We start from the raw sequence: 25,476 nt of genomic DNA on the forward strand, positions 1-25,476 counted from the left end.
TATGCCCTCTCCCTGGAGCACAGCATGGCTTTTTCTTCCACAGATGTTACAATTTTTTCAGCCTGTCTCTACATGTCCCAAGATGACAGGAAACTCCAGCAATTCTGTAAATCTCTACATATCAGTGAAATACAGTCTGTCAGAGGGGTTAACACAGAGGTAAATACCCTGTGGTGGCTGTAACTAGGAAATGTTTAGTCACTGCAGAGGAATGGAATACATGAGATCCTCTGCAGTCCTGTTTCATTGTGGGCAGAACAGCCCTTTCCTGAGGCTCTGGGGCTTCGCTTGCAGGCATGGCCTTTGCAGCAGGTCAGGGAGCAAGAGGAATTTCTGGTGCTTGTGTTGGTTTGGGGAGTGGAGTTCCATAGTCTGGTAGGTGTGTGATACTGAACTAGATGAGGCTCATGGGCGTCTCCTCTCCTGGTGGCAGTGTTGGTGAGATGCACTATGCTGTTTGTCTTCTGTGCTGACTTCTGTTATGCTTGTACTTGGAGAGAGTTTTCTCTCCTCCTTGTTCTTCCTCGGCCTCTGTGACCCCAGGGTCTGTATTTTCTATTCTTTTCCCTATAGGTTGTACATGACTAAGCTGCCTGTGTCCTGGGAGGGAGGACACATTACCTCCCTCAGTGGTGGTTGCACCTTTACTATCTCTTCTCAGTGTTTTCTCCACTTTACCTTTCCCACCCATTTTCAGCATCTCTTAGTTTCTGTCTTTGGAACCTTCCTCTTTCCTGTCACACCTCTCTATTTGGCTGGGAAAAGCCAGAGCTCCTTGGCTTCCCTGCTTCACCATTCTCAGCATACCCATTTGCCCTGTCACTCATACTTGCACCTTCCTTGTGTTCTTTCCTGTCTTCTCCCTTTTCTTGTCTAGGCAACTCACACTGTCCAGCCAGCTCTTTCTGTGACATCTCAAACATGATCCTCCATCCTTGCTGCTGCAGAACAACCGTTGTGATGTGCCTTGGTCATTCTCCCCCTTGACTAGGGCAGTCTTCTCTTGGCCTCTCTATTTCACTCCTTCCTTCTCTCTACTCTGTTCAAAATGTAGCAGGTAAGACCCTCTTCCTCTGCAATTACTTGGCCTGTGTGACGCTCCTTTCAGCCTTCTACCCCCTCCCATCATGTTCAAGCTGTTTGATTCCCAGTTTGTTAAGTCCATAGGTGACCCTCGTGACTGGTTAGTCAGACATCCTACAGGACACAAACCAGTGGCCCCCCCAAACGTAGCCCCTGCTTCAAGTTGTATGACTACAGTTGGACTCCAGCAGCATTTCTTTTAGGAAAGAATTTGATGTTGGTTTGAAAACATTTGTACTGCCTTAGGTTGTTTCAGTACTAATTTACCTTCACTGCTAAAAATGGGCATTCTATGTTAGCAGGATTTTTTGTAATATCTAATTTCCAGTCCTTGGAACATTTACATCTTTTGTCTCCTGGATTTAAGAGCATGTCAATCAAATTTCTGGTCTGTTGTAGCTACTCACATTCCCTTTTACTGTCTCTTTGGTTAAGTAAACAGTTTAAGCACCTTGAGTCAGTGTAAGCACACTTTCCAACCCTCTAATCTTCTGGCTTTCCTCTTAGCTTTCTCCAGTGCTTCAGGATCATTGTAGAATAATGACTCTCCAAAACCCACAAAAGGTTCCAGTAACAGTTGTACTCGTGCTAAATTTCAAAACAATTTGGGCTTTCTACACTGGGTTCCCTTGTTAGTGCAGTAAAGGATCATATCAGATCTTTGAGCTGCTGCTTTAAATGGCCAGGCTTTGTTCCACTGATAAGCTACAGTTACTGCTTTCTAAGAAGGAGTCCTCATCCTGTAAGCCCAGCCTTCATTTTTGCTCCTAGGTGTGCAGCCTGACTTTGGGGCCTGTTGGCATGCAGGGTTTTGCTTATTAACCAAGCAGTCAGTGCTGTTCTGTAACAGTGCTCCGTTCTCTTTATTGTTGGACCCTGCCCTAACTTCCTATACTTTACAGTCTCTATCAGTAATGAGTTTTAATTCTTTCAGGCTGCTAACAAAATAGCCAGAATTTGTCCCTGATTGAGGTAGTAACACATCCTATTGCAAATAATTCCTCAGTTTCTGTTTCCTTTGGAGCCAGCCTACTTCCTAGACATTTAATACAAACTCTTTCTGTGGTGTTGCTCTGTTTTTTGTTAAAAAACCAGTAAAGAGTTTTGCATCAAGTCAAAGCACCAACATCAAAAGCCTTACTTTCACCAGTCAAATTAGTAATTTTGTCAAATAAGATCTCACAATAGTTTGATGAGATTTATTACTCATATTCTTGTGGTGTTTGGCGCTGGCTGTATTATTCCACTTCTTTTAATTGAGTCTCATATTAGCTGCTCTATTATTCTGTCTGAAATGAAAGTCTGTCTGGGGTCCTGTGGTAACTTGGTTTGTTCTCTTTACCCTTTTTAGGCATTGGCACCACATTAGCTCTCTTCCATTGCACTGGGACTTAATCCCTGCTCGCAGCCTTGTGCAAAATCAGCAGTAACAGTCACAAAGTTGTCCAGACCTGCTAATTTAAACATATGTACTTTCAGTAGCTAATGTTAGAATGGAAACTATTTTGTAGCTATCGTATGGTATGGCTGTATCTCTGAATAAGGAACAGCAATATTTACTTAATGTCTGCCTTGCCTGCAATATCGTGTGCGATTTCAGCATCAGTGGACTGGTTTTAATTACCTGCTGGTATCCTTTTTCTTATTTTTATATTAATTTTTACTTGTATTTTCACTTCTACTTGAAACTGGACTTTTTAATTTTTACTACGGGGTTGTTGCTTTGAAAATCTTTAATAAAATATTGTTAAACAGTTCCTAATTACCCTTCATAGTTCTCAGTTTAAATTATTTCTGACAAATTTGTCTTGGCTTTTTTCAGCTTTGTGAAATTGATCCTTTTTTAAGTGCCAGCTATATGAGTTATTATTTGGGCTGTCATATTTACATGCAGATATAATTGCCATATTCACTTAGGCTTATGAATATACTAAAATTGAAACTGGTTTTTAAAATTTTAGCTACTGTGAAATTATTTTGTGCTGGATGCGCAGATTTTAAATTAATGAATTTCTTGGTGTAATTCCAAGAGCCCCATGGTAGTGCCCTGCTATAATTTCCTTTCCTATCCACATCCCATTCACATCATCTCATTCCTCTCTGTCCATTGTGTTCTAGGCACCTGCTTTTACAACCACTTTTCTAGCTCCTTTCTTTTAACTGACCCATATAGCTTAAAAACAGATCAGTCAGCCCTGGCTTTTTCTGTCTAAAAATAACCACCCAGAAAGAGCCTCCTCTGGGTCTAATTGCTATTACTTTCTCTGTGGACATCTAGGTAATGACTGTGTGTTCTTCTGTGATGTACAGCACCAGGCATTTTGACTGTGCTTCACAAGCAGATAAAGGCATTGTCCATTAAAGACTTAATTGCTTTGATGAATTATTGGTCTGCCCTGGTACGGCGATTCCCACAGAGCAGGACTCCTGCTTTCTTCTCTCCAAAGGCATGGTATTTAGGGAAGGATGTTCCTCATGACACATTTCTGAGCACAATTATAGTAACTGGTCTCTTCTCTTGCTGCAGCTTGCTAAGTTTTCAGAGGACACTCTCAGCAGCTACACAGAGATGGTATCTTCTCAGGTACTACTATTATGAATTGTTTTCTTCCACCTTCACTGCAGAACATTATATCCTTTCCCTTCCTACCTGATCTCTTGTTTGTTCCTAGACCCTTTTTACTTGTGCCAGTTGTCCATTGTCACTTGCTTGCTTCTTTGATTTGCTGTGCATGCAGGTTGCATGTCTTCCCATAGCTTCCCATGAAACGCTGCCCGGCTGACCAGAGTGGGGTGACTATGACACTGAGTTCAGTGATGCTTTTCTGAATATTGCAAATGGTTTGAAATAACTTCTGCTGTCCTGAAGAAAGTACCTCTTTTTCAAGTCCTCCTGTTCCAGGAGTAAAAGAAACTTCTGATGGTGTGTGTCAGAAAGAAGGGAAATATTTTGTTTGTACCAGAACACCCTCCTTCAAACCAGAACAAAAGAACAGAGGGGATGGCAGTCTGCACCAAGACCAACTGTGAAGAGGGGACCATGGGACATTCAGACTTTTTTTAAGTCTGATCCTGTTTCATAGGCTCCTTAAACTTAAGCATATTATTCCTGCTTGCACAGCTAGGGCAAATAAACATTCAGAAGACCTTTTTCTGGGGGAGGAACTGCATCTGGCCACTCTATAAATTACATCATCCAGATTAAACAGGTGGGTGGAGGAAAGACACTTTTCTGTCTAATCTGGCATTAAGATTCCCCTCTCCATAAGGAGGCAGATGGACTCCAGGAGTGATTAAAAATCCTTAGATATTGTAAGAATCAATTCATAACTCCTTGCTCTCAGCCACACAGAGATGCATACACAGACATGCTTCCTTTGCTGAATATTTTCTTGTCTTTCTATGCCAGTTCATCATTTAGCTGAGATGTTTTTCAGGTTTTAAAAGGGAGTAACCTTCCTTGTTGAAAAGATCAGTTTCTTTGTTTTTGTACCTATGTAACATTTTTGTTTATGAGGAACTGGTTTAAAGAAGAGGGGTTTTTTTTCTTCCTGGTGGTGGCTCATGATTGTTTTGTGTTTGAGCCTATGGCAATACTAACTCTAGCGATCGAAGGAACTTGATCTGAGGAGCTTCAGGGGAAGTGCTCTGCAGTGACAGCATTCCAGAACAGCAGCTAAAAAGCAGTAAAATAACTCAGTAATGCAAACCTGGTTTTGCTGGGTTTTGGAGCCCACAGAGGAGAACATACAGCTGTGGTGCTTGGATTGCTTGCTGCCATCCAGACCCTGAAACTTTTTGTGTGGAAGATGAAGGGTGCCAATTTGACATTTTAATTTTTGCAAAATATCCCCTTCTTTCAATTTATTACCATGCTGATTACAGTTCATTTGTAACAGTGGAGTAGTCAGGGCACCTTGTCCTTATTTCCAGCCTTGTCACTGCCTCAGTAAGTAACCTCAGGCAAATCACCTCACCACAGTGACTCCATTTACCTAGTTTGCAGCATGGTGGTTCTAAGCTTAAGGCCTCAAACGCTGCAGTCCAATGAGATGAGAGTTACTCTAGGAGAAAATAAGAAGAAGTAGCAACTGATTCACCCCAAATGAAATCACTTCAAAGTTCCTTCCTGTGTTTTTGGATAGACAAAGGTAGTTTCAGTGAAGTCTCAGTTCAACAATAGGACTGTCAGCATCCTCTGCAAGGGGGTTGAAAGGCCCTTCCCTTGAGAACGTCAGCACTGTATCAGTTAGCAGGTTCCCACGGAGACCAATGTTTATCTTACACTGTATCACTGTGTTGAACCTGAAAGCAGGTAATGTCATACTCCTTTTTTCCTTCTCTTCCCTCATCTTTCATCGAATCAGGCTTTAATTGGCTGATGTCCTCTGCTTCCCTCGGCAGGAAATGATACGCTGTATCTGGAGCCACTTCCTCTGTGTTTTAAAAGGCAAATCCCCAACTTTGAGCTTTACTTCCAGCTTGCTCCATAGCCTGGGATCTGTCACTGTGAGTATTTCTGGGTTGTCAGAAGGAGAAGCCCTACGTGGATGCTTCGTTTGCATTTTCATTCATACCGTCCTTCCCTGAGCATAGCCTGTTAGCAATCAACTCACCGTGATGGAATTAGAACCCCCTCAGGCACTTGTCTTCGTAGAAGAGTTTAAAACTGTCTTATTTTGTCCAAGCAGCACATTTACAAGCTAAAACAATGGTTAGACATGCTTTGTGACATCTAACAGGGTGTCTGTATTTTCCAGCTCTGGTTCTGGTTCCATAACCTTCTTGACTTGCATTCAAGAACCATGTGGTTTGGATCCTGACAAAGCACTAGCTAGTGAAATGGGTTCAGTAGTTGCTTCCTTCCTGTGGTCTTCATGATCAGTCTTGCAGTATCCTGTGATAAAATTGCTGTTACCACATCAGTCCTGCTAGAGCAAGGAATTCTTGGGTTTAGATGTGGTTTCTTAAACAGAAGCTTGTCCAAAGAAAGACTTGTCTATCCTCCCATGTGTTTATTAACCTTGCATTATTTACAGCTATGTATGAACACTGAGACATGTTTTCACTGCGATTTTGCTTTCTTGGGGTGTTGTGGGGTGTTCTAGGTGCTCTGCTGTGTAGACAAGCAGGGAATTCTTTCCTGGCCAAACCCCAGCCCAGAGACTGTTCTGTTCTTCAGTGGGAAGGTGGAACCACCTCATGATAGCCATGAAGATCTGACTGATGAGCTTTCTACAAGGTCCTTCTGCCATCCTGAGATGGAAGACGAGGTAAGGAATATGTAATCCGTAATGTAGTACGTTTGACTGAACTGCACAACGTGGGAATATAGAGGGGGCCCTTTGCTTATAGAGAAGTCCTGTGCTCTAATGCTTTGGTTAAAAGATAAAGAAGCAGTGAGGATTAGATCCTCTTCTACAGGAGTTCCAAGGCAATGTAAATCAGTAGTGGCTCGTATTCAACTGCAGAATAACCTCTGCTCATTCTGTGGGTCTCTTGCAGCCCCATGAAAGAGATGCTTTGCTCTCTGGCCCACTGGCAGACACAGTCCACATGACCAATGAGCAAGAGAGGAACAACTGGTCTGGTGACCCTCCAAAGCCTCAGGATGCCCATGCCCACCGAAAGCCAAACAGCAGGAGCAAACACCCCTCTGGGTCCAATGTGAGTTTTAGCAAGGACACGGAGGGTGGAGAGGAAGAACACAGTCAGGTAAGACATTCTGAAGAGGCATGTAATTAGACTTTTGCAGAGCTATAAGACAGACTTAAACCTGTAAAGTCTCCCATTTTGGGAATTCAATTGGGAATTCCCTGTGGGATTCTAGGCTCAATCTGTATTCATTGTAACCTGTTAGAATTTTCCTGTCTGTTGGAGCAGGTGGTTGGTGACAGCGAGGTGTTGGCTTGTGAGGCTGAAGATTTTGTGTGTGACTACCACCTTGAGATGCTTAGCTTGTCCCAAGACCAGCAAAACCCCTCCTGCATCCAGTTTGATGACTCCAACTGGCAGATGCATTTGAATTCCCTCAAGCCTCTGGGCCTGAATGTGCTGCTCAATCTCTGCAATGCCAGTGTGACAGAGCGTCTGTGCCGCTTCTCAGACCACCTCTGCAACATTGCCCTTCAGGAAACTCACAATGCCGTGCTGCCTGTCCACGTGCCCTGGGGCCTCTGTGAGCTTGCCAGGCTAATAGGTAATGAGAAATTGGATGAGCAGACACAGAGAAATCAGAGCTGTCAATAGACACTTAATCCTTAGAGAGCACAAGAAAAATATTTCCTCAGTCCTGGTTGCTGAGAAGGTGGAATTACAGAGCTGTCTCAGTCGTTCAGTTGCCAAAAGAGTCTGTTAAAGAGGTTGCTTTTGGCAAGTTCTGACATTGTGGACACTATATCAAAGGAACAAATGTCATCAAGAATATTTCCAGCCGGCCCTGGCTAGGCTTGGTATTCTTCTGGCTTGCGTATGCCAATCTCATCAGGGGACAAGCAATAGCTGCTAATGGACAGATAGCTGCCCTGCCTTTACAGTCAGGCTTTACCAGGAATTTGGGTATAAATGATGTGAGGTACCTTGGCTTGTTTTATTGATGGCAAAAGTGAGGCATAGGAAAGGTAAGAGATTAGAGGCGCAACACTAGGATTGAAAACTGGAAGCTTTGCCTGTCCTTCAATGGCCTAATTCCTCTCTTGAATGAACCAGAAGCATGAAAGCTGCACTTACTAAGAACATCTAGCCCCTCTGAATGTTTTTCATCATAGGTCTTGAGCCATTTCGGTGTAGATGCCCAGTGAACACAGCTCACCTGCCTGTTGCTGGGCATGTCAGAACGAGCACAGGCAAAGTGCACAGAAGCAGGAGAGAGGATCTTTCTTTTTCCTTTGGTTAGAGTCTTACTTTTCTCCTCCGTATGTTCATGTTTCAGGTTTCACACCAGGTGCTAAAGATCTTTTCAAGCAGGAGAACTATTTGGCTTTGTACCGCTTGCCAAGTGATGAGATGGTTAAGGAAACGATCCTGGGGAAGCTTTCATCAATCACCAAGAGGAGACCACCCCTGAGCCACATGATTAACCTGTTCGTGAAGGACACCACTACCAGTAAGGCTGCCCTTTTCTTTGGGCATCCACCTGGGACATGGGAGGATCTTTTCTGCAGAGAACCTTGAAAATGCCAGATTGGGATGATCTGGAGTCCCTGGGGCATGGTAGCCTTGCTCTGTCTATGGCTGATACAGATAGGCTCAGCAAACCCCAGTGGTACAGATATGCTCAAGAAACCTCTGGCATACTGATGGGGGGGAGGATTCTACCCAGTTCTGGCTCACTCCAGGATCAGAAATAATTTTTAAAATTTATCTTAGATAATACATAATAAACCTAGGTTTTGGGACCAAATGGCATTGCAGAGCAAAGTGTGGGGGGGGGAGGGTGGATATCACATTTTGAATAGACTTCATGATGGTAGTGACACTGATACTGCACAGGACTGAGTATTGCTCAGGGTTTTAAGCTAGTGATGCTCATCCTTCTGATAACCCAAATCATAAACCATTATCTTTGTGAATTATTTAGTGTATTATCTTGCATGCTCTATTTCTATATTACATTCTAAGAAGAAATCACAGAAACCCTGTGCAAACTCATGGTGACCATAAGCACAACACCTGAAGCCATGCTGACTTCTCCACTCCTTCTAAACCTTCCTGCTCTCATAGGAATTGGCTAGGATGGAAGGAATATACAGCCAGGCACTGTGAGGTCTTAAAGCACTTCAGCAAGATTTAACAGCTTGCCTGTCAGAGCTCTTAGTCTTTTCATAATGCCTTAAACTGACTGAATTTGACTTTCTGGAGTTGACATATGTTCAGTATTGAATCTGAAATATGATTGCTATGCTGGCCAGAGATATACCAGGTAAACTGTCTTCTCTTGCTCAGTTGTTCTTAAATTTGTATCTTAATCTGGAGAGAAGCTTTTTCATTTGTCCTGATTACTGCTATTTTGCCTTTGTGAGCAGGAATTTCTGTGATGCTGAGGTTCTTAGTGGAGGGGAAAACCTTTAATATTGCCTCATTTCAACTCCTTATCCTTATTTTTAAACGGTTTAGTTCAGAGGCTGGAGCTCAGACGAACACGTGTGTGACCTGGATTGTGCTGTCTGGAGTAAATTCTAAGAGGAATTTTGCCAGGGGAGTTAGTTAACCATTGGAACACCTCTCACATCAGAGTCCTGTCCCTTGAAACTTTCTAAAGCGCGTAATGGGTTATGCAGATAATACTGGGTGAAAGCAAATGACTCTGTTTATGCAGAAGAGTCAGATCAGATGATCATAGCTAACCTCTCTTGATACATTATTTGCAATGAAATCCTTGAATCCACCCACTCCCATGTGAAGTCCAAAGGTGATACATAAGAAATTCTACAGATTTTCTAGCAGAAATAGGAGGTAACTTATCTGCGTGCTCCCTTGCTGTTCCTTTGAAATACGTGCCTCGCCATCTGGCAGTGTTCATCCCAAATCCATAGTAACCACATGGAAATGAGGGTCTCCTCGGCATCTTCAGTGGGCTAAGATGGCTTGATACCATCTCTATCTTCCCTTGATGTAGCTGCACATTAGATTCCTTTTGCTGTGTCTCACTAGCTCAGCTGCGGTGACTTGGTTCTTCCTAAAGAGTCCCAGTAGTCACGAACGGCTAGTTGTACTCCCTGTCCTATTCATTAGTTTTCTGCCTTGTGCCAGAGAAATCCTGGCCCTCAAGTTCATGATTTTGGAAGGGAAAAGGCTGAGCTCACTTTAATGGCAACGACAGCTGAATGAACTCCTTCCAGTTTATAGTGTGTCACTGTCATTTACCCCTGAGAAGGATTCTGCTGGTGATCTGGAATGGGAAATGGATAGCAGTTGCTGTCAGGCAATGTATGTGTGTGTGTGGTCATCTGCAAGCTCTTGCTCTGTGTCTGGAGCATAGGTTTTGCATGAAACAATAAACAACTCTTGTTCCCTCTTTCCTAGCAAGGACTATCTGACCTTAGGAGCAAGGTGGGAAGGATTAGGTGTTTATACAATAAAACTAACCAGAGCTCTGCACAAGTACTCCTTTGTGTCCCTGAAACAGGCTCCTTCTTTCACACACAGCTCCTGTTCATCTTAGAGGTTTGTTATGCTGATAAACTTGGCGTGTGATGACTATTTATAGCAGAAAGCAGAGAGCTGCTGTGCTTTGGAAAATCCTCTGGTGTTCCTGAAGGTCCCTGCTTGGTTTGTGCAAGTGGATATTCTTGGCTCTTGATTTTACCAGCTAGTGTGAACATTTGCAGTCAGCAACAATGCCTGCAAGATGCCTTTGGGCTCATTTTCCTTGGCTGTGATGTTTTTTTCATTAGATCAGCTTTGAAGCTGTTGGGGGCAAAGTCACAGAGCAGCTGGAGGAGGGAACCTACGCAGGGAAGTCTGCGTGTGTGCAATGCTAATGTATCAGTGCTAAGGAAAGGGAGCAGGAAGAGTGGAGGGTGAGGCAGCCCAGCATCTTTTGAGTTGTGTCCTGTGCTTGGGAACTGCATCAGACAAGTGACATCACACACCTTTGGGAAACACTTTTTAACACCCCTGTCTACAAAAAAATGTTGTCTGTATTAAAGAGTCAAGTAGTGGGAGGAAAAACTCAGCACAAACTGTACTGTCCATTGACTTTCAGTTCTTCCCTGATCACAACAGCAGTTATGTTTTAGAGTCTTGTTATGTTGAACTTTTGACCCATCTTGATTTAACACATTTTCAGAACTCTTTGTGAAACAGGCTGCTATCTAAGGGCTCACACTCTTAAATATCTTGTGCTATTTCAGTGGAAGGTATTAAAGAATAGTTCTTACCTTTTAGATCCATGCCTGGGCTGAAGTTGCATGCACTTTCCAGTGTAGTCAGACATTGATCTGCATAAGCTCATCTCTAGTGCTTGTACTGAGAAGAGCAGCTGCACAGGAGTGTCTTTTCTTCTGCTCTGTTGGATACAAGAGCAAGATATTATCTCACCTTCTGTAGGAGCAGGATTTTTACACAGTGTAAGAGGAGAATAGGAACTGTATGGCTCACATTTTATTGCAGCCTTGTTTGAACTCATGGTTAGACAAATAGCAGCTGAAAACATACCATCCTGTCTTGAATAATTTTTCGATGGAGACTGAAGACATTCAGCAGAGGAAAGGGGGGATCTGGAGTGCATCACAGCAGTTTGCAGGAACACTTGCTTTTAACAAATAAGGGAGCAGTCAGTGTGCTCTCCCTTTCCTGGGGGGCCCCTATGTGTGATGCTGACTCATTGTTTTGCTACACTTCAGGCACTGAGCAGATGTTTTCCCATGGGACAGCTGACATCATCCTTGAGGCCTGCACAGACTTCTGGGATGGTACCGATATCTACCCCCTCTCTGGCTCTGACAGGTGGGCACCTTTGTTATTTGGTGCATTCAGGGGCTGCAGATAAATTGCAGAGGGAACCTGGTCACTGTTAAAATTCCCTTTACTGATGCTTGTTAAGCTATCTAATAGAAGCTTCAAGTAGGTTATGAACATGAGTCCACTCTGATTATAATTACAGCAGTGTAAAAGATAAGGTAGCACCAAACAATATGTTGGACTGTGAGACTAAAACACTGCTTACTGTATCATTAACACATCAGCCTCTTAGAAATGGGATCTGACTGTACTACATAGTAGGACCTGACAACCATCAGGTCAGATGCTGGTGGCAGTGATCATCTTTGATGTTCAAGGCAAATACCTTGTCTTACATGAAAAGCAAAGTGATCAATTCTACCTGTTGTTGACAGCCTCAAACCAGTCCACCACAAGGCATCTCTCCCTTTTAGTCCTGCTGCAATATCTAACAGCAGAAATGTCTAAATTTCCGTTCCTGATAGCAGAGCAGACCAGTAGCATTATAGTTTCACTGACTAGCAGCACATAGTTCTCCTAAGTCTGCTTATCCTCAGACGTAAGAAAACTCTTGCTGGTCCTTTTTGGACTATTTACCATCTCAGAAGCCAATGAAAAATCCCATGTAGAGTCTAGTTACCTTGGAGAGTTCAGCTTAGAACAGGAACTTTATGCCATGCCAACAACTGATTGTTGACTAAATGGAAACTTCACATAAAGTTTCTGGCACTCAAATAGGAGAAAAGAAATAGGAGGAAAGTCTGTTACTTTAACTATCTCTGCCATAGATACTATCATCAGACTTGTCAGTTCCTTTCTTGGTGTTTATCTCCCTACAGATAAATTCCCTCTGATGAATTAAGCTTCTGCTGTCATGCAGTGAACTTCCCTTGGAGTCATCTGGCAGCCACCTAGAGTGCATTATATTAATAACTATTCACAGTACTGTGTTCATACTCATCAATCTGATGAGCAATCAGAATCGTTCACCACTGGCAGTGTGTTTTATGTTGCCCTGTAGTGCCCCCAGCTTAGAGAATGCAGAAACAGTAAGGCAGGGCTTGTTCAGAGGCTCTCTCCACTTCCCATGGAATACACCTGGGTGATTTTGGTTTCTACATTGAACTACAGTGTAGATTTGCCAGACTTGTGGCACATTTCTGCTAACTTTGTCTGGCCTTTGTCTCTTCCACATAGGAAGAAGGTGTTGGATTTCTACCAGCGAGCCTGCCTCTCAGGATACTGCTCTGCCTTCGCGTACAAGCCAATGCATTGTGCCTTGTCCTCCCAGCTCAATGGCAAGTGCATAGAACTGGTGCAGGTCCCTGGGCAGAGCGCTATCTTCACATGCTGTGATCTCCCTGGGACAACCCCCATCAAACAAAGCAGTCGGAGGAATAGCTGGAGCTCAGATGGTATGTATTTTTTTTCAGCTGTCTTATAATAAGTTACGCTGCTGGGCCAGATGCTGCTTTCTGATCGGTCTAGAGCTGTAGGAACATTGTTATTCAGAACAGCAGATGGAAACTGAGAACCAAGGGTTTCTTAACAGAGGCATTTCCAGAGGAAGTAATGATGTAGCAGCTGGTAGGTATGTTTCTTGTTAAGTTATTGAAGCTTGCAGAGAAATCCTTCTACTTGTTGGAAGTTTGTTTCTTAAAGTGGGCACCTGAGAGTCAAGACTTCTGGGTATTTCTATATTTGGTTTGCTATTTGGCTATTTTTATGGAAATTGTGTGTGTTGAGTTTTTGAAAGGAATTAAAGGTATAGTGGTATGCAACTGTTCTGCCTTGATGGATTTTTGGTGATCTGCTGAAGGAACTGGGTGAATTGTACATCTCCAGAACAGCAGTGACAACTGAAAAATAACTGCATACCATGGCATGAGTCCAGGAGGCTCTTTTGAAAAACCAACCTTAATCTCTTTCTGCCTTGATCTCCTGTTCTTTAAAAAGTGACTAGTGGGGTTTCCCACTCCTGGGGGGCAGTTGTGACTGAGTGTTCTCGAAACACTTCTCAGTCCCACCTGTGGCAAGCTTTGCAGCTGTGTGAAGTGTTCTATTATATTGTTCTTCACACTGTATTCAGCTGGCATTCACCACAGAGATCTGGTGATGGCAAAGCAGCCCCGTGAAAGAGCTTTGTTGGGAGTGTCTGGAGCATCACTTGAGGGAACACAACTCAGTTCCTTTGCATCAGCCCCTTACTCTGACACCACTCAGCCTCAGCTAGACTTGCTATGTTATTTAAGCATAGTGTGATGTACATAGTTTAAAATGCAGGTGTGGACATTATGCAGCATACATCCTTTACCTTTCTGCCCCAGTTCCTTGTGACTGATCCCTGTCTTGTTCTGTCTTTTTCCTTTCCATGCTCACTGTTTCATGCTTGTATTCTTGGTCGCATATGTGGGAATGTCCTGAAACCACTTCTGTGACTGGGTATGCTGCGACACATGGATGTCTCTCCACCTTTCCTCCTGTCTGTGTGTGTGTATCTGCATGTTTCTGGGTACTGTGTCCTTGGGTGTTATCTTGGTGGCCTCTCCCACCACGTGTACTTTGCCTGACGCACACGTGGCCCCTCGTGTCTCAATGTGATTGCGTGTTGTTTGCATGTCTGAAGAAGGGATTGGGGAAGTGATGGAGAAGGAAGACTGTATCCAGGCTCTGAGCGGACAGATCTTCATGGGGATGGTCTCATCTCAGTATCAGGCCCGTCTTGACATTGTCCGCCTCATTGATGGATTGGTCAATGCCTGCATTCGTTTTGTCTACTTCTCCCTGGAAGATGAGCTCAAAAGCAAGGTAAGCTGCCTTTGCTGAACCCCCTGACCTTGCATGTCCCCCAGTTGTCTGACTGGAGAGTTTAGCTCCAGTGCAATCTCAGGTTAATCTGGTTGAGCTAGCTAATGAGTCCAGAAGGTACCTACGCTCCGGTATGGCACTGGTCTGCAATACTCTGGCCTGAACAGGTACACTAGAATATTTTGTCTGCTTGCTTACAGGTGTTTGCTGAAAAGATGGGTCTTGAGACTGGCTGGAATTGCCACATATCTTTAACGCCTAATGGTGATGTGCCTGGCTCAGAGATCCCTCCCTCTAGCCCCAGCCATGCTGGCTCTCTGCATGATGACCTACATCAGGGTGAGAGAACTGCACCTAAGCCACTTTGAATGCCATGTGCTTCCTAGATGGTTCTTTTAAATTCATTCATAGGTTCCTGTGTCCTCACTGGAACTGATTCTTCAGAGCTTTGAACACAAAACTGAGGTGGGTGGGAGGGAGCAGGAGAACCTTACATTTATAGCCTTTCTGCCCAGTCAGAACTACATTTCTTGGAAACAACCAGCTGCCATGATTTTACTACTGCCCATTAGTGCTTTTGGTTCGTGCCAGGGCCCTGGTCAAGCTACTTAGGGTCTCTTGCCTGCACATTACTCTTTTCTTACTTCAGGTGGGATTTTTTACTCTCTTCTTCAGTCCAGAAAGGGGAAAGCAGAAGAGAAACTATCATGTCTCAAAAGAGCTCACAAGGCTCACATGTCTACCTCTGAACAGATTAGTCATCTAAAAATACTGCATTTTACATGACTGAGTGGGATCTAAGTGTTGCTAACCTAGAAAATCAGGCCTCATGCTTCCTGGTTTCTGCAGCTCCATGTGAATCTACCACGTGGGTGGCACAGGGGTGGCAGAGGCAGGTTTGTGCTTATTGTTTGTTCTGCTTCTCTCTGCTCCAGTTTCTCGAGATGATGTGGAGGGGCTTCTGCTGATGGAAGAGGAAGGGCACTCAGATCTCATCAGCTTTCAGCCAACTGACAGTGACATCCCCAGCTTCCTGGAGGATTGTAACAGGGTGAGAGCCCCTTTCCCTACACACCTTGTGGTCTTGTCATGGTCAGCAGTATCACCTCATTACTCCCAGAGGGAATTCCTTTTCAAAGCAGATTGACTCCCAATTTCCCCCACCCTCTTCCAGCTTCATACCTAGAGCCTGGGAAGTTTGGGATTCTCTCAGTTAATCACTTCTGCTGAACAGGTCTTTTCTTTGGAGTTTAGAAGTGGAGATGACCACACATCTTATAGCCTTGAGAGCTGCATCTCAGTCTGCCTGGGTCCCCTTCCCATGTGCTGGGCAGGGTGTGGGAACATCACACATCCCATGCATACAGCAGAAACTGCCTCTCCTCCAGCTCTGAGCCATGGCTGGTGCTGCCCAGTAATCAAGAGTGCAAGAACCTTTCCCTTGCTGTGTGTTGATGGGGCTGCAATTGAAATAGATCTAGTTGCTGGGAGACACAGCACAGTCTCAGATTAGATTCTCCACACAGGTAAAAAGCCTATGCTCAAAAGATTTATTAAGCTATTCTCACAAACCCTGAGGGCAAGCACAGACAACTCGGTGCCTCAATGTAGAAGTTTAGCAGAAGTCTTTTTACAGTGGCTTGGGAAAGTGAGCTTCTGTCTGCAGGGACATCCATTTATATCTGATCTTGAAGCTGCATAATTCTGGGTATCATAATTCTTATTTCAGCAGTTCCTTCTGAAATACCTCTCTTCCCCCTCTCTTTCCCCTGCTTAGTCTCCTCTTTGTCTTTTTCAGGCCAAACTCCCACGGGGGATCCACCAGGTGAGACCTCACCTGCAGAACATAGACAACGTGCCTTTGCTGGTGCCTCTCTTCACAGACTGCACCCCAGAGAGTAAGTGGCACAGCCCCAGGCTCTGTCCTACCACTGCCCATGAACACCTTCCCCATCTGCTCACTCTGGCTCACCTAGGTGTGGACATGGGTGAAGGGAGGGGGGATACAGCCCAGAAATCTGGAAAGGCATTTGGATATTAATGACCTTCTATTGCTTGTGGGAAGAGGTGTTACCTTCATTTTAATGCAGCTGTTCCCTAGCTACAGAATTGGGCTAAGAACCACTCCTTTCAATTTGCATTTCTAAGAGACACAAAAGCAAACATCCAAAATGCTACTGCCTTTTATTAAATAAGCATTATCAGTGTGCTAGGAGACTTTGATCTCTGCTTGCAACCCTCCCTGCCTTATATAACTCAGAAATCACTTCCCAGGAGAATTTTCCTCTTGCTGTTAACACCTTCTGCTGCTTTGCAGAGCTTCTGATGGCAGAGAACTGAAAAGACAGAATTTCTTTCTCTAGGAGATACTGTTTTATCAAAGAAAGGTGCTGAGAGCTCAGCTGGCTAATTCCTGTCCCATCTACACTAAAAGTGTTAAGCTTCATTTGGCATTTTAGGTACCTCTGGGCACAGTTTACCCAGTGCCAGTGAGAATCAGTTACAGCCCAGTCAGTCTAAGCATTCAGTGCCCAGTAGATTTGCTCTCTTAGTGGGAGTTCCCTGCTTCATCTAACTGCTCCCTGTGCTGAAGAGCTGGGTGCACCAGTCATTTAGATAAGTTGTTTACACAGTGATCTGCAGAGTGTGGGTTTGTTGGTGGTGGGTTTTTTTTTGCCTGGAGCATTCTAGAAAATAGATATACACACAGACCACTGTGCACAGAGCTACAGAAGAAGAATCAGATCAAACAGCAGCTTTGATTTAGAGACCCTGATAGAACATTGATAAAAAGATTAATGAAGATAGTGGGAGTGTAGAAAAAAGGGCTGTCTCTGAGTGTGGGTAAGTGTGCACTGCTTTTGGAGCAGCTTATTATATTCCTCTAGTCCTTTAGACCTGGAACAGTACTGATGTGATGCTGAGCAGAATTTAAATCTGTGCATTTATTTAAGGCTTGTTTAATTTCTGCTGCTAATGGCCATTTGATGCTGAAGGCATCTGTATTCTATATCCAGGTTATACCTACAGCTGTGGGTCAGAGAGAGGTACTAGAGATGCAAATCTCTGGGTCATGCTGCTGTGACTCACAGTTCAGTTCCTGCAGGAGGCAGGTGTACAGCAACCTTGGGCTGCAATGAATTAGCTCTCTAATTGTGTGCTTTCACTTTGGATCTCAAGATACCCAAGTGGTGAATATCAGTTGGGTAATTTTAGAAGATCTGATTGCTTGTTACCCAGACTGGAAAGGGTGTGTGAAACACTGTCTGAGTGTGCATGATGAGGTAACAAGCTGTGTTTCTCCTCCTGTCCCTTCACAGCTATGTGTGAGATGATCAAGATCATGCAGGAGTACGGGGAGGTGACTTGCTGTCTGGGAAGCTCTGCCAACCTGCGGAACAGCTGCCTCTTCCTGCAGAGTGATATCAGGTGGGGCAGCTCAGGACTCCTCCAGCTGCCTCTGCACATGCCCAGCCGTGGGTCACACCAGACTTGTGGGCTGTGCAGGGTGACACTCAATTGCTCTGTCCATGATTAGCTGCATTTGACTCGATAAGGGACATTTGGATAGTATTGGATAGGATGGTGGCCTAGATTCCTTGACAGGACCCTATTACTCTTACATGCTGAACCACTGAGCACCAGCTGGCATTACCAGTGCTGCTCATCGCATCAGAGTGGAACTGCCCCTTGGGATCAACTAATTTGTTGACTTTGAGCCACAAACCCAAATGTGTATTTCTCTGGAAGTAACTGAAAGTCTAGGGAGATTGATCCTAAGTTCATGGCACAGCTCAGGGCTTCTCTACCAGGGAGGTACACAGACATAGCACAGCAGGCTTTAAAAACTGGACTGCATTTTCTCCTCTGGGATAAGGACTTTCACTAATGCTCCTGTGTTCTCCTTGCAGTATTGCACTTGACCCTCTCTACCCATCTCGTTGTTCCTGGGAGACTTTTGGCTATGCCACCAGCACCACCATGAACCATGCCTCTGATGAGCTCACCCCACTGCAGCTCTCAGGGCAGCTCAACAGCCTGCCTTGCTCCATGTCCTTCCGACAAGAGGAAAGTACCAGCATCATCAGGCTTATAGAGCAGGTAAGCCAGGCACACCCCTTCCCTGGTACTCACCCCTGTCTGCAGCTCCCAAAAAGCAAAGCCAGAAGTGGACACAAGCACTTATTGATTTGCCTGCAGGAAGCTGCCAGCATTAGTTTTTCTTGTGTCTCCTGTCCTGCGCTCAGGAAGCACAGAGAGACTCTTTCTGCCTGGCCCTGCTGGTCCAAGGTGTAGGGATGGTTTGGGAATGGTGCCTTGTGGCAAGAGAACAGGAATATTGTTCAACTGGATAAAGTGTAAACTTGTGGAGATCCCTGGCCAGACAGCAATGCAGTGCTAGGGAAAAGTGTCACCCCAAAAAGGCCAGGAGGCTTAAACATATGTACCCCTTAGGTAAATTCTGCCTTTCCTTCACAACCTGTACTTCTAGGCTGGAGACCTTCCCCTTTTGCTCAGTGTCCAGATCCTCTCCCCTCCCACTTCCCCTGCAGGGCCCATGTTCTGCACCAATAATTGCTCTTGGCTGGGAACTGCTCCCATCACAGCCAGGGCTCTGAGGGCTTGTGCTTCCTTCCAGGCCAGGCATGCAACTTATGGGATCCGCAAGTGTTTCCTCTTCCTGCTGCAGTGCCAGCTGACCTTGGTTGTCATTCAGGTGAGTCGTGGCCTGGCTTGGGAGAGCATTTAGCTCAGAGGACAGGAGTGCTAGCACAGATATGGGTGGCTGTAGAGGGGCAGCCTTGAGAGAAGGTGGCCTTCAGTCAGATTTACACAGCGTGTTCAGGGAAGTTACAGACCCTGATCTCAGCCTGCGCTGCCCCTTCTCCCTGTCCTCCCACAGATGTTCCTTCTCAACCCCTTTTTCCCCCCCTGGAGAAAAGCTGCCCCTGCAGCCTGGAACATGTGGAGGGGCTGTAAAGAGCAGCCTAGTTAGCAGCTCATCTTGGTGTTTTGGGGGAGGAGGGTGGCGCCTTGGGTAACAGGACTGTCCTAGTATTGCTCACACTCTTCACTCTGGATTGTTCATACACAGTTCCTCTCCTGCCTGGTGCAGCTGCCCCCCATCCTCAGTACCACAGACATCGTGTGGCTCTCCTGTTTCTGCTACCCACTCCTCAGGTGAGTCAAGGGGGGGGAAATCTGCTGCCTCCCACCCACAGGATGCACAGACCAGTTCCTCAGTCTCACTGTGTCTATGTTAAAAGAAAGCTGACGTTACCCACAGCATGCTAAGAAGGCTGCAGGGATTGAAAACTTGAACTAGGAAGCACAGATAGGACCACTTGTGTACTGCTGTGTTAGCCCTGCCTGCTCTGAGAGCTGCTGTTATCTTGTGGCTTGAACCTCCAGCTGAAAGTTGTCTTCTAATCCTGATACTGTTGCACTGACTGGAGTGTGGTGGGCCTAAGGTCCAGGCAGAGGCCAGGGTACCATGAGTGAGGTTTTTCCCCATCACACATTTAGATGTCACCTCCCTCCCTGTCTACACCTGCCACAAATTACACCTTTCACAGCACATACTAAGGCAGTGGCCAGATAAACACCAATGTTCCAAGCAGTCTGAGATTATTTGGATTTAAATGCTAGACAAAAAAGCAAAGATCTGGTGCCTGAATTTATTACTGAGATACTAACTTACCTTTCTCCAGCATCTCACTCCTGGGCAAGCCTCCCCACAGCTCCATCATGACCATGGCAACAGGAAAAAACTTGACTTCCATTCCTAAGAAGGTAGGTGGCCCATTAGATTAAAATTGTTCACACATTCTCTTCTACTTTGTTTCAGTGTTGATGCATAGCTGAGGCCCTTCCCAGCTCCCTTGGTAAACAGATCCATGGCATGAACCATGCTGTTCAAAAGTGTGGCATGAACAGGAAGGGAATCCCTTAGCTCTGGGATGTCCACAGTCTCATCTGTACTATAGGCTTCTCTTGTGCAGCCACTGATTCCTTAATGGTTTGTGCTGGGGGAGTTTTGGCCAGTGACATGCCCATGTCATCTTCCTGCCTCTCCCTTATTCACAGACTCAGCATTACTTCCTGTTCTGCTTCCTGCTGAAATTCAGCCTGACCATCTGCTCCTGCCTCATCTGCTTTGGGTTCACACTGCATGAGTCCTGCAGAGAGGTGAACACCACCAGCCTCAACCTCACAACAGCCTGCTCCTCCATCATGCTGCACAGGTGAGGAACCCAGCCTGGCTCACACCCCCCTCACCCAGCAGGGCCCATTGCTCTTGCATTTCCCAGGTAGGACTGATTCCCCTCTAACAAGCTTCAGGCTCTTGCATGATGCAGCTCTAACAGCTGTACAGAGAGCCAGGTGCTCTCCCTGCAACTGTGACCATTGCATCTTTGGGGTACTCGCTCACTGTTGCTTCCTGGTACTAGGCCAGCTTGACTCCAAGCTCATACTTGGTTATCTCAGGGGAAGATATGATCCTAGGAGAAGCAGATCAGACCATTAAGTCCCCACTGTTGACTTTTTGTGTCCTCTCATTTACTAGCAACTCTGGTGGTGCTCCTGACTGGTTTGGGACATTTTCCAATGCTCTTCTTGTAGCCCAGAAGCTCACAGCTGGCTTGATTGTTTTACACACAGGTAAGTCCCTGTCCCCAGAAACCCCCCTGCCCCACTGTGAGGGAAAGTTTGCATCCTTTGCCTCTTTCTTTATCCCCTATGCCAGCACACAAGCTCCCTGATAGAAGCAGACAGTGCAACCATAAAGCTTCTTGTCTTGCTAAGCTGCCCTAACAGATTAAAGGGAGCATCTTCAGAGCTGACTCTGCTACTTACCAGCCTGGTGAAGCACTGATTCCTTCCAGAAGAGCAGCATTTCCTCTTGCAAATTGGCTAGCAACCTCCCAAAAGCATTCCCTGCTTCAAATAGTCCTCATATACCTGCTGCCATTTTGTGACACACCCCACTTCCTCCTCCTCCTCCAGCACTGGTGCAGCTGGGGCTACCCTGGAGCTGGAAGCCCTTTTAAACCCTCTGGAGGGGTGGGGAGTCAGCCCCTGGCTGACCCTCATCACCTGCATACCATTGCCTGGCAGAGTAGGTCTAGCTGCTCTCTGGTGACCTTAAAGAGCCCTGCTCCCTTTCTGCTGTGTCATGTAGTGCTGTGCCTTGCTGCCAGGCAGAGCACTGTGTGTTGAGATGTGCAGGGTGTCCTGGCCAGCAGAAACGCTTCCTGATTTGAGAGGCAGCCCTGTTTTGGAGAGGGCAGTGTGCATTGCTGTTTTATGTCCTTCAGATCACTGAGGCTCTGCCTGGCAGGTGGGAAATGTTGTTTTGAAGAGCTCTAAGCAAATGCTCTGTCCTCTGGAGACAGCTATGGTTCTCTGGCTCAAATACCTTTCTCTGGGCTGGAGCTTTCCACTAGCACAGGCCTGCAGTGACCCAGAGACAAAGGCACACTGCTCACCCTCTGCTCTCTAGTCCTTTGCCTGATCTGCTTCAGTGTGTGCCAGGCTGTGAACCACCCTTGGCCTCCCCACAGTGAGTAATCCTGTGCGGTGCTACAACTGCACTCCCCCCACCCTGTGTATCTGGGGGCTTGAAATTGCTGTGGGGACTCTGATATGAAAGGACCTTGAGTGAAAAGTGTTTCAGGGACATAAACCCCACACCCCTTTGGAGCAATAGCTGTTGTTGTGTATTGTAAGGTCTTGTGCATGATGCTAAATAACCAGCCCCCTTGTCCATCTGTCCCTGTAGTGTTCATATCCATCACCCACGTCCATCGCACGAAGCCGCTGTGGAAGAAGAGCCCCCTCTCCAACCGGTGGTGGACGCTGACTGTGGCAGTTGTGTGAGTATCCCCAGTGATGCCCTGCTGAGGCACTCCAGAGTGCTGGAGGAAGGAGGCCACAAGGCCTGCTCTGCTCTAGCACCAGTTTGCTGCTGCCAAAGAAAATTACAGTACAGGCGACCGTTCTCCTCTGCTGATTTGATGAAGGGCCTCTGTTGTCAACTCAGAAGTGGTACCCCTGGGTCTGTACCCTGACCTGCAGATCCTGGGAAGCTTGTTAGCACTGCTGAGATTTGCTATGTCTGTTTATGATCTTAGATTGCTGGGGCAAGTGGCACAGACTGCGCTGGACCTGAAGTTGTGGGAAAACCTCAACTCTTCATTGACCTTTAACCACGTTTCCATCTCCCCGGTCTCATGGCTCCTGGGTTTTCTCTCCTTGGTCCTTGTGGTTATCATCAATGAGATTGTCAAGCTGCATGAAATCAGGTACAGGGTGTAGTAGGGAAGGTGAGGGGAAAGGGCTGGAGCCTCACTCCAGCCTGGCCTTGGGCTGCAGAAAAATGATGCACAGGGAACAGGGTGGGGAATAAAAGGGAAAAGATGATTGTATTGTCTAAATCACCTGGCTATTGTGTGCAAGTTCATGTTCCACCTCTCATGAAGCACTGGGGAGGAAAGAGGGTCAGGGAAGGGCAGTGGCAGTGATTGGGAGCAGGAAGGGAGACCAAAATTTCATTATCTCGAACCAGTGAGAGGGAGACAGCCAAGGTCTGTGAAATACCAGTGTGGAATTGGAGAGGGCTGTTCTCTCCATCTCATCCCATGAGGACAGAGAGGCATTGAGTCATGGCAGAGGAAATACATCTTCACACAGTGCCTGGACTGTGGGACTCCTTTGCACAGGAAGTGGCTGCAGCCAGGAATTAGTAGCAGGCGAAGTGAGTGGCTGCTCTTCCCCACCACAGGGAGCAGCCCAAGCTGGGGTTAACCCTGATGAGTGCTGGTGAGGAAAAGCAGCAGGGATTACAGGGACCCTTCATGGGGACAGAGCCACCATCTCTGTTCTTGGGAAGGGTCTCTGGACCTTTCTCTGCTGTGTCTGGCAGCCTTGGAGATGGGACTTGGCTGGATGGGGTAGGACTGAGACCTGAGGTTACTCTTTTGGATTCGATTCTCCTCCCAGGGTATCACAGGGCCCAGGCCAGGGGCTTCCCTGCTTTGTGGGACTATGCAGCTCAGGAATCATAGTGGGGCAGCCTTGCTTGCCTTCTACTCCTCTGCATGCTGACTCCCTCCTTTCTTCTGCCTTCTCCAGGGTCCGGGTCCGTTACCAAAAGAGGCAGAAGTTGCAGTTTGAAACGAAGCTGGGGATGAATTCGCCGTTTTAAACCCTCCCAGCTCGAGTTCCCTGGAGCCAGGGCCACACAGGCACATCCTGCACAGGGAGAGTGGCTGCACCAAAGGCTCAGGGAGTTTTCCCTCACACATGGAAACCTGACAGCCTCCTTGCAAAACTACAGCAGCACCTTCCAGGGGACCCCAGGCAGGGCACTGCTATCAGGATCCCCCAGCAGGTATGCAGCCCCTCCCCAGCCTGGCAGGGTACTCTCAAGGGAGCCTGCAAGTTCTGGTGGCTGCTCTTCCTTTATTTATTTATTGCTAGAGGTTTTTATTAGTATCATGGTGATGCTGAAATGAAGTGACTTATTCCCTCTGTGTGAGCAGATGGGTTTCCCAGACCTGGCAGGAGAATTTGGGGGCAGCAGGGGAGACATGGGGCTGCTGAAGCAAGAGATCTTTATTGAAACCCATTTTGTTTTTCCATGGCTGCCTGTTCTCCTGGATGACATGTGTGCATGCCTGCACATGTCCTCCCCCCCCCCCCCCCCGTCCCTGTGTCCTGTGAGGAGTGGGGGGAAGGAGCCAGCTCTCCTGCAACTCCAGGAGCACTGGGTCTGGGTGCCAGGTGAGGACTGAAGCTCCCATTCCCAAGGGGGTGCTGGGAAAGCTGGGAAGGGGCTCTGGCAGGTCCTGGGAAATGCCAAGGCCAGGCTGTGCCAGGCCTGCCCTCTAGTGTTGCTGTAGCCATGTGCTGACCTTTGAGTGCTTAAAGAGGGATGAGAGGGCTTTGAGAGATGCTGGCTGCCTTTGACCCTAAGGCTGTGGTGCAGAGGGAAGCAGGAGGGCAGCTCTGCCTGCCTGGAGGGCATCAGCACAGCTCAGCTTCCTCCAGCCCTGTCGAACCAGCTCTTACCTGCTTTAACAATGCCAAGAGCTAGGTTTATATCTGTCCTCATTTTTGTGACTCAAATTGCCATTCTGCTTCAGTAATTGAGAGGGTCCTAGCTAGAGATAACACCTGAGAGCTGCCTGTCTGTTGCAGAGGAAGGGGAGCCACTGGTCCAGGCAGGGTATCTGCATCTCCCAGTTGTGACTAACCCAGAGCTGGTGGATGGCTCCTTTCCTAGGCCTGGGAGTCTGCTGCAGCAGCTGTTTGCTTTTCAAGGCACAGGGAAACTCCACACATCATGTCTTTCTGGGCTAGTGGTTGGAAGTCTTGCCCCTCTGTGCTGCTTCCCTCACAGCTCTTCTGTGGTTTTTCTGGAGGCCTTTTCTTCACTTGACCATAGGAACCCTTCCCCTGAAGGCTGCCCCAATGTGCCATGCACGCGCCAGAGCTCTGAACAGACCCCAGCTGTACTGGGAACACTGGTGCCATTATGGGCTGACAGTTGAGGGCCACACAGGAGCACACAGGCTTGGCTACCAGAGTATTTGCAGCTCATGGGCATGTTGACTCCTGGTTCTAAAACCTGGCTAAAGCAGGTAAATCCTGTCACTGTTCTTGCTCCTGATATTAACACTACAACATAGAGTTGCTGCTTATCCTGTGGTACCCAAGACTAACAAATGGCTGCTGGTCCTTCCCTGGCAGGCAGGGAGCTGGCTGGGAACCTCTGGCTCTGCCCTGCTGCTCCAACGTGTCTTCCTTACATTTCAGCATAACCAGAGAGCACACACACTGCTGTGTGTCTCTAAGCAATACCCTTCTCCGTGCTCTGGGGCTGGCAGGCGAGCATAGGGGGGTACAGCCAGCCTCTGAGCTCTGGGGACAGATGGGGGATGCTGGAAGGGGGCAGCTGGTGGTGTTTGGAGGCCTGGACCCTGTTCCTACAGCTGGAGAGCAGAAGCTGCCATTCTATGCTGCTGGCAGGGGTGTGTGGGGAGGGAGCCAGCAGCTCGCTGGGGAAGGGCAGGGCTGTGCTCCCACCCCCCAGCAGCACCAGCCCTGCAGGCAGAGCGGGGCTGCTCCCCTGTGCTG

The 25,476-nt window shown here is 46.8% G+C and overlaps 1 protein-coding gene across 1 annotated transcript in view; it reads left to right on the forward strand.

The window, feature by feature from the left end:
• Positions 1–23,542, forward strand: part of TMEM94 (transmembrane protein 94) — a gene marked incomplete at both ends in the record, with an annotated part of 35,801 nt that extends 12,259 nt beyond the window's left edge. Inside the window, 22 exons of the mRNA XM_084273623.1 lie at positions 3,611–3,667; positions 5,488–5,592; positions 6,192–6,356; positions 6,589–6,798; positions 6,967–7,282; positions 8,015–8,188; positions 11,430–11,532; positions 12,724–12,941; positions 14,153–14,334; positions 14,535–14,673; positions 15,270–15,385; positions 16,133–16,232; positions 17,655–17,763; positions 18,246–18,435; positions 18,974–19,051; positions 19,430–19,515; positions 20,046–20,127; positions 20,422–20,579; positions 20,903–20,997; positions 22,118–22,211; positions 22,470–22,640; positions 23,470–23,542. Coding sequence (XP_084129749.1) covers positions 3,611–3,667; positions 5,488–5,592; positions 6,192–6,356; positions 6,589–6,798; positions 6,967–7,282; positions 8,015–8,188; positions 11,430–11,532; positions 12,724–12,941; positions 14,153–14,334; positions 14,535–14,673; positions 15,270–15,385; positions 16,133–16,232; positions 17,655–17,763; positions 18,246–18,435; positions 18,974–19,051; positions 19,430–19,515; positions 20,046–20,127; positions 20,422–20,579; positions 20,903–20,997; positions 22,118–22,211; positions 22,470–22,640; positions 23,470–23,542 — 3,021 coding nt within the window. The remainder of the gene's footprint in view (positions 1–3,610; positions 3,668–5,487; positions 5,593–6,191; positions 6,357–6,588; positions 6,799–6,966; positions 7,283–8,014; positions 8,189–11,429; positions 11,533–12,723; positions 12,942–14,152; positions 14,335–14,534; positions 14,674–15,269; positions 15,386–16,132; positions 16,233–17,654; positions 17,764–18,245; positions 18,436–18,973; positions 19,052–19,429; positions 19,516–20,045; positions 20,128–20,421; positions 20,580–20,902; positions 20,998–22,117; positions 22,212–22,469; positions 22,641–23,469) is intronic.
• Between the last annotated feature and the right edge of the window lie 1,934 nt (positions 23,543–25,476).

Source organism: Gallinula chloropus (assembly GCF_964237585.1).
Source record: "Gallinula chloropus genome assembly, chromosome: 20".
Lineage (NCBI taxonomy): Eukaryota > Metazoa > Chordata > Aves > Gruiformes > Rallidae > Gallinula > Gallinula chloropus.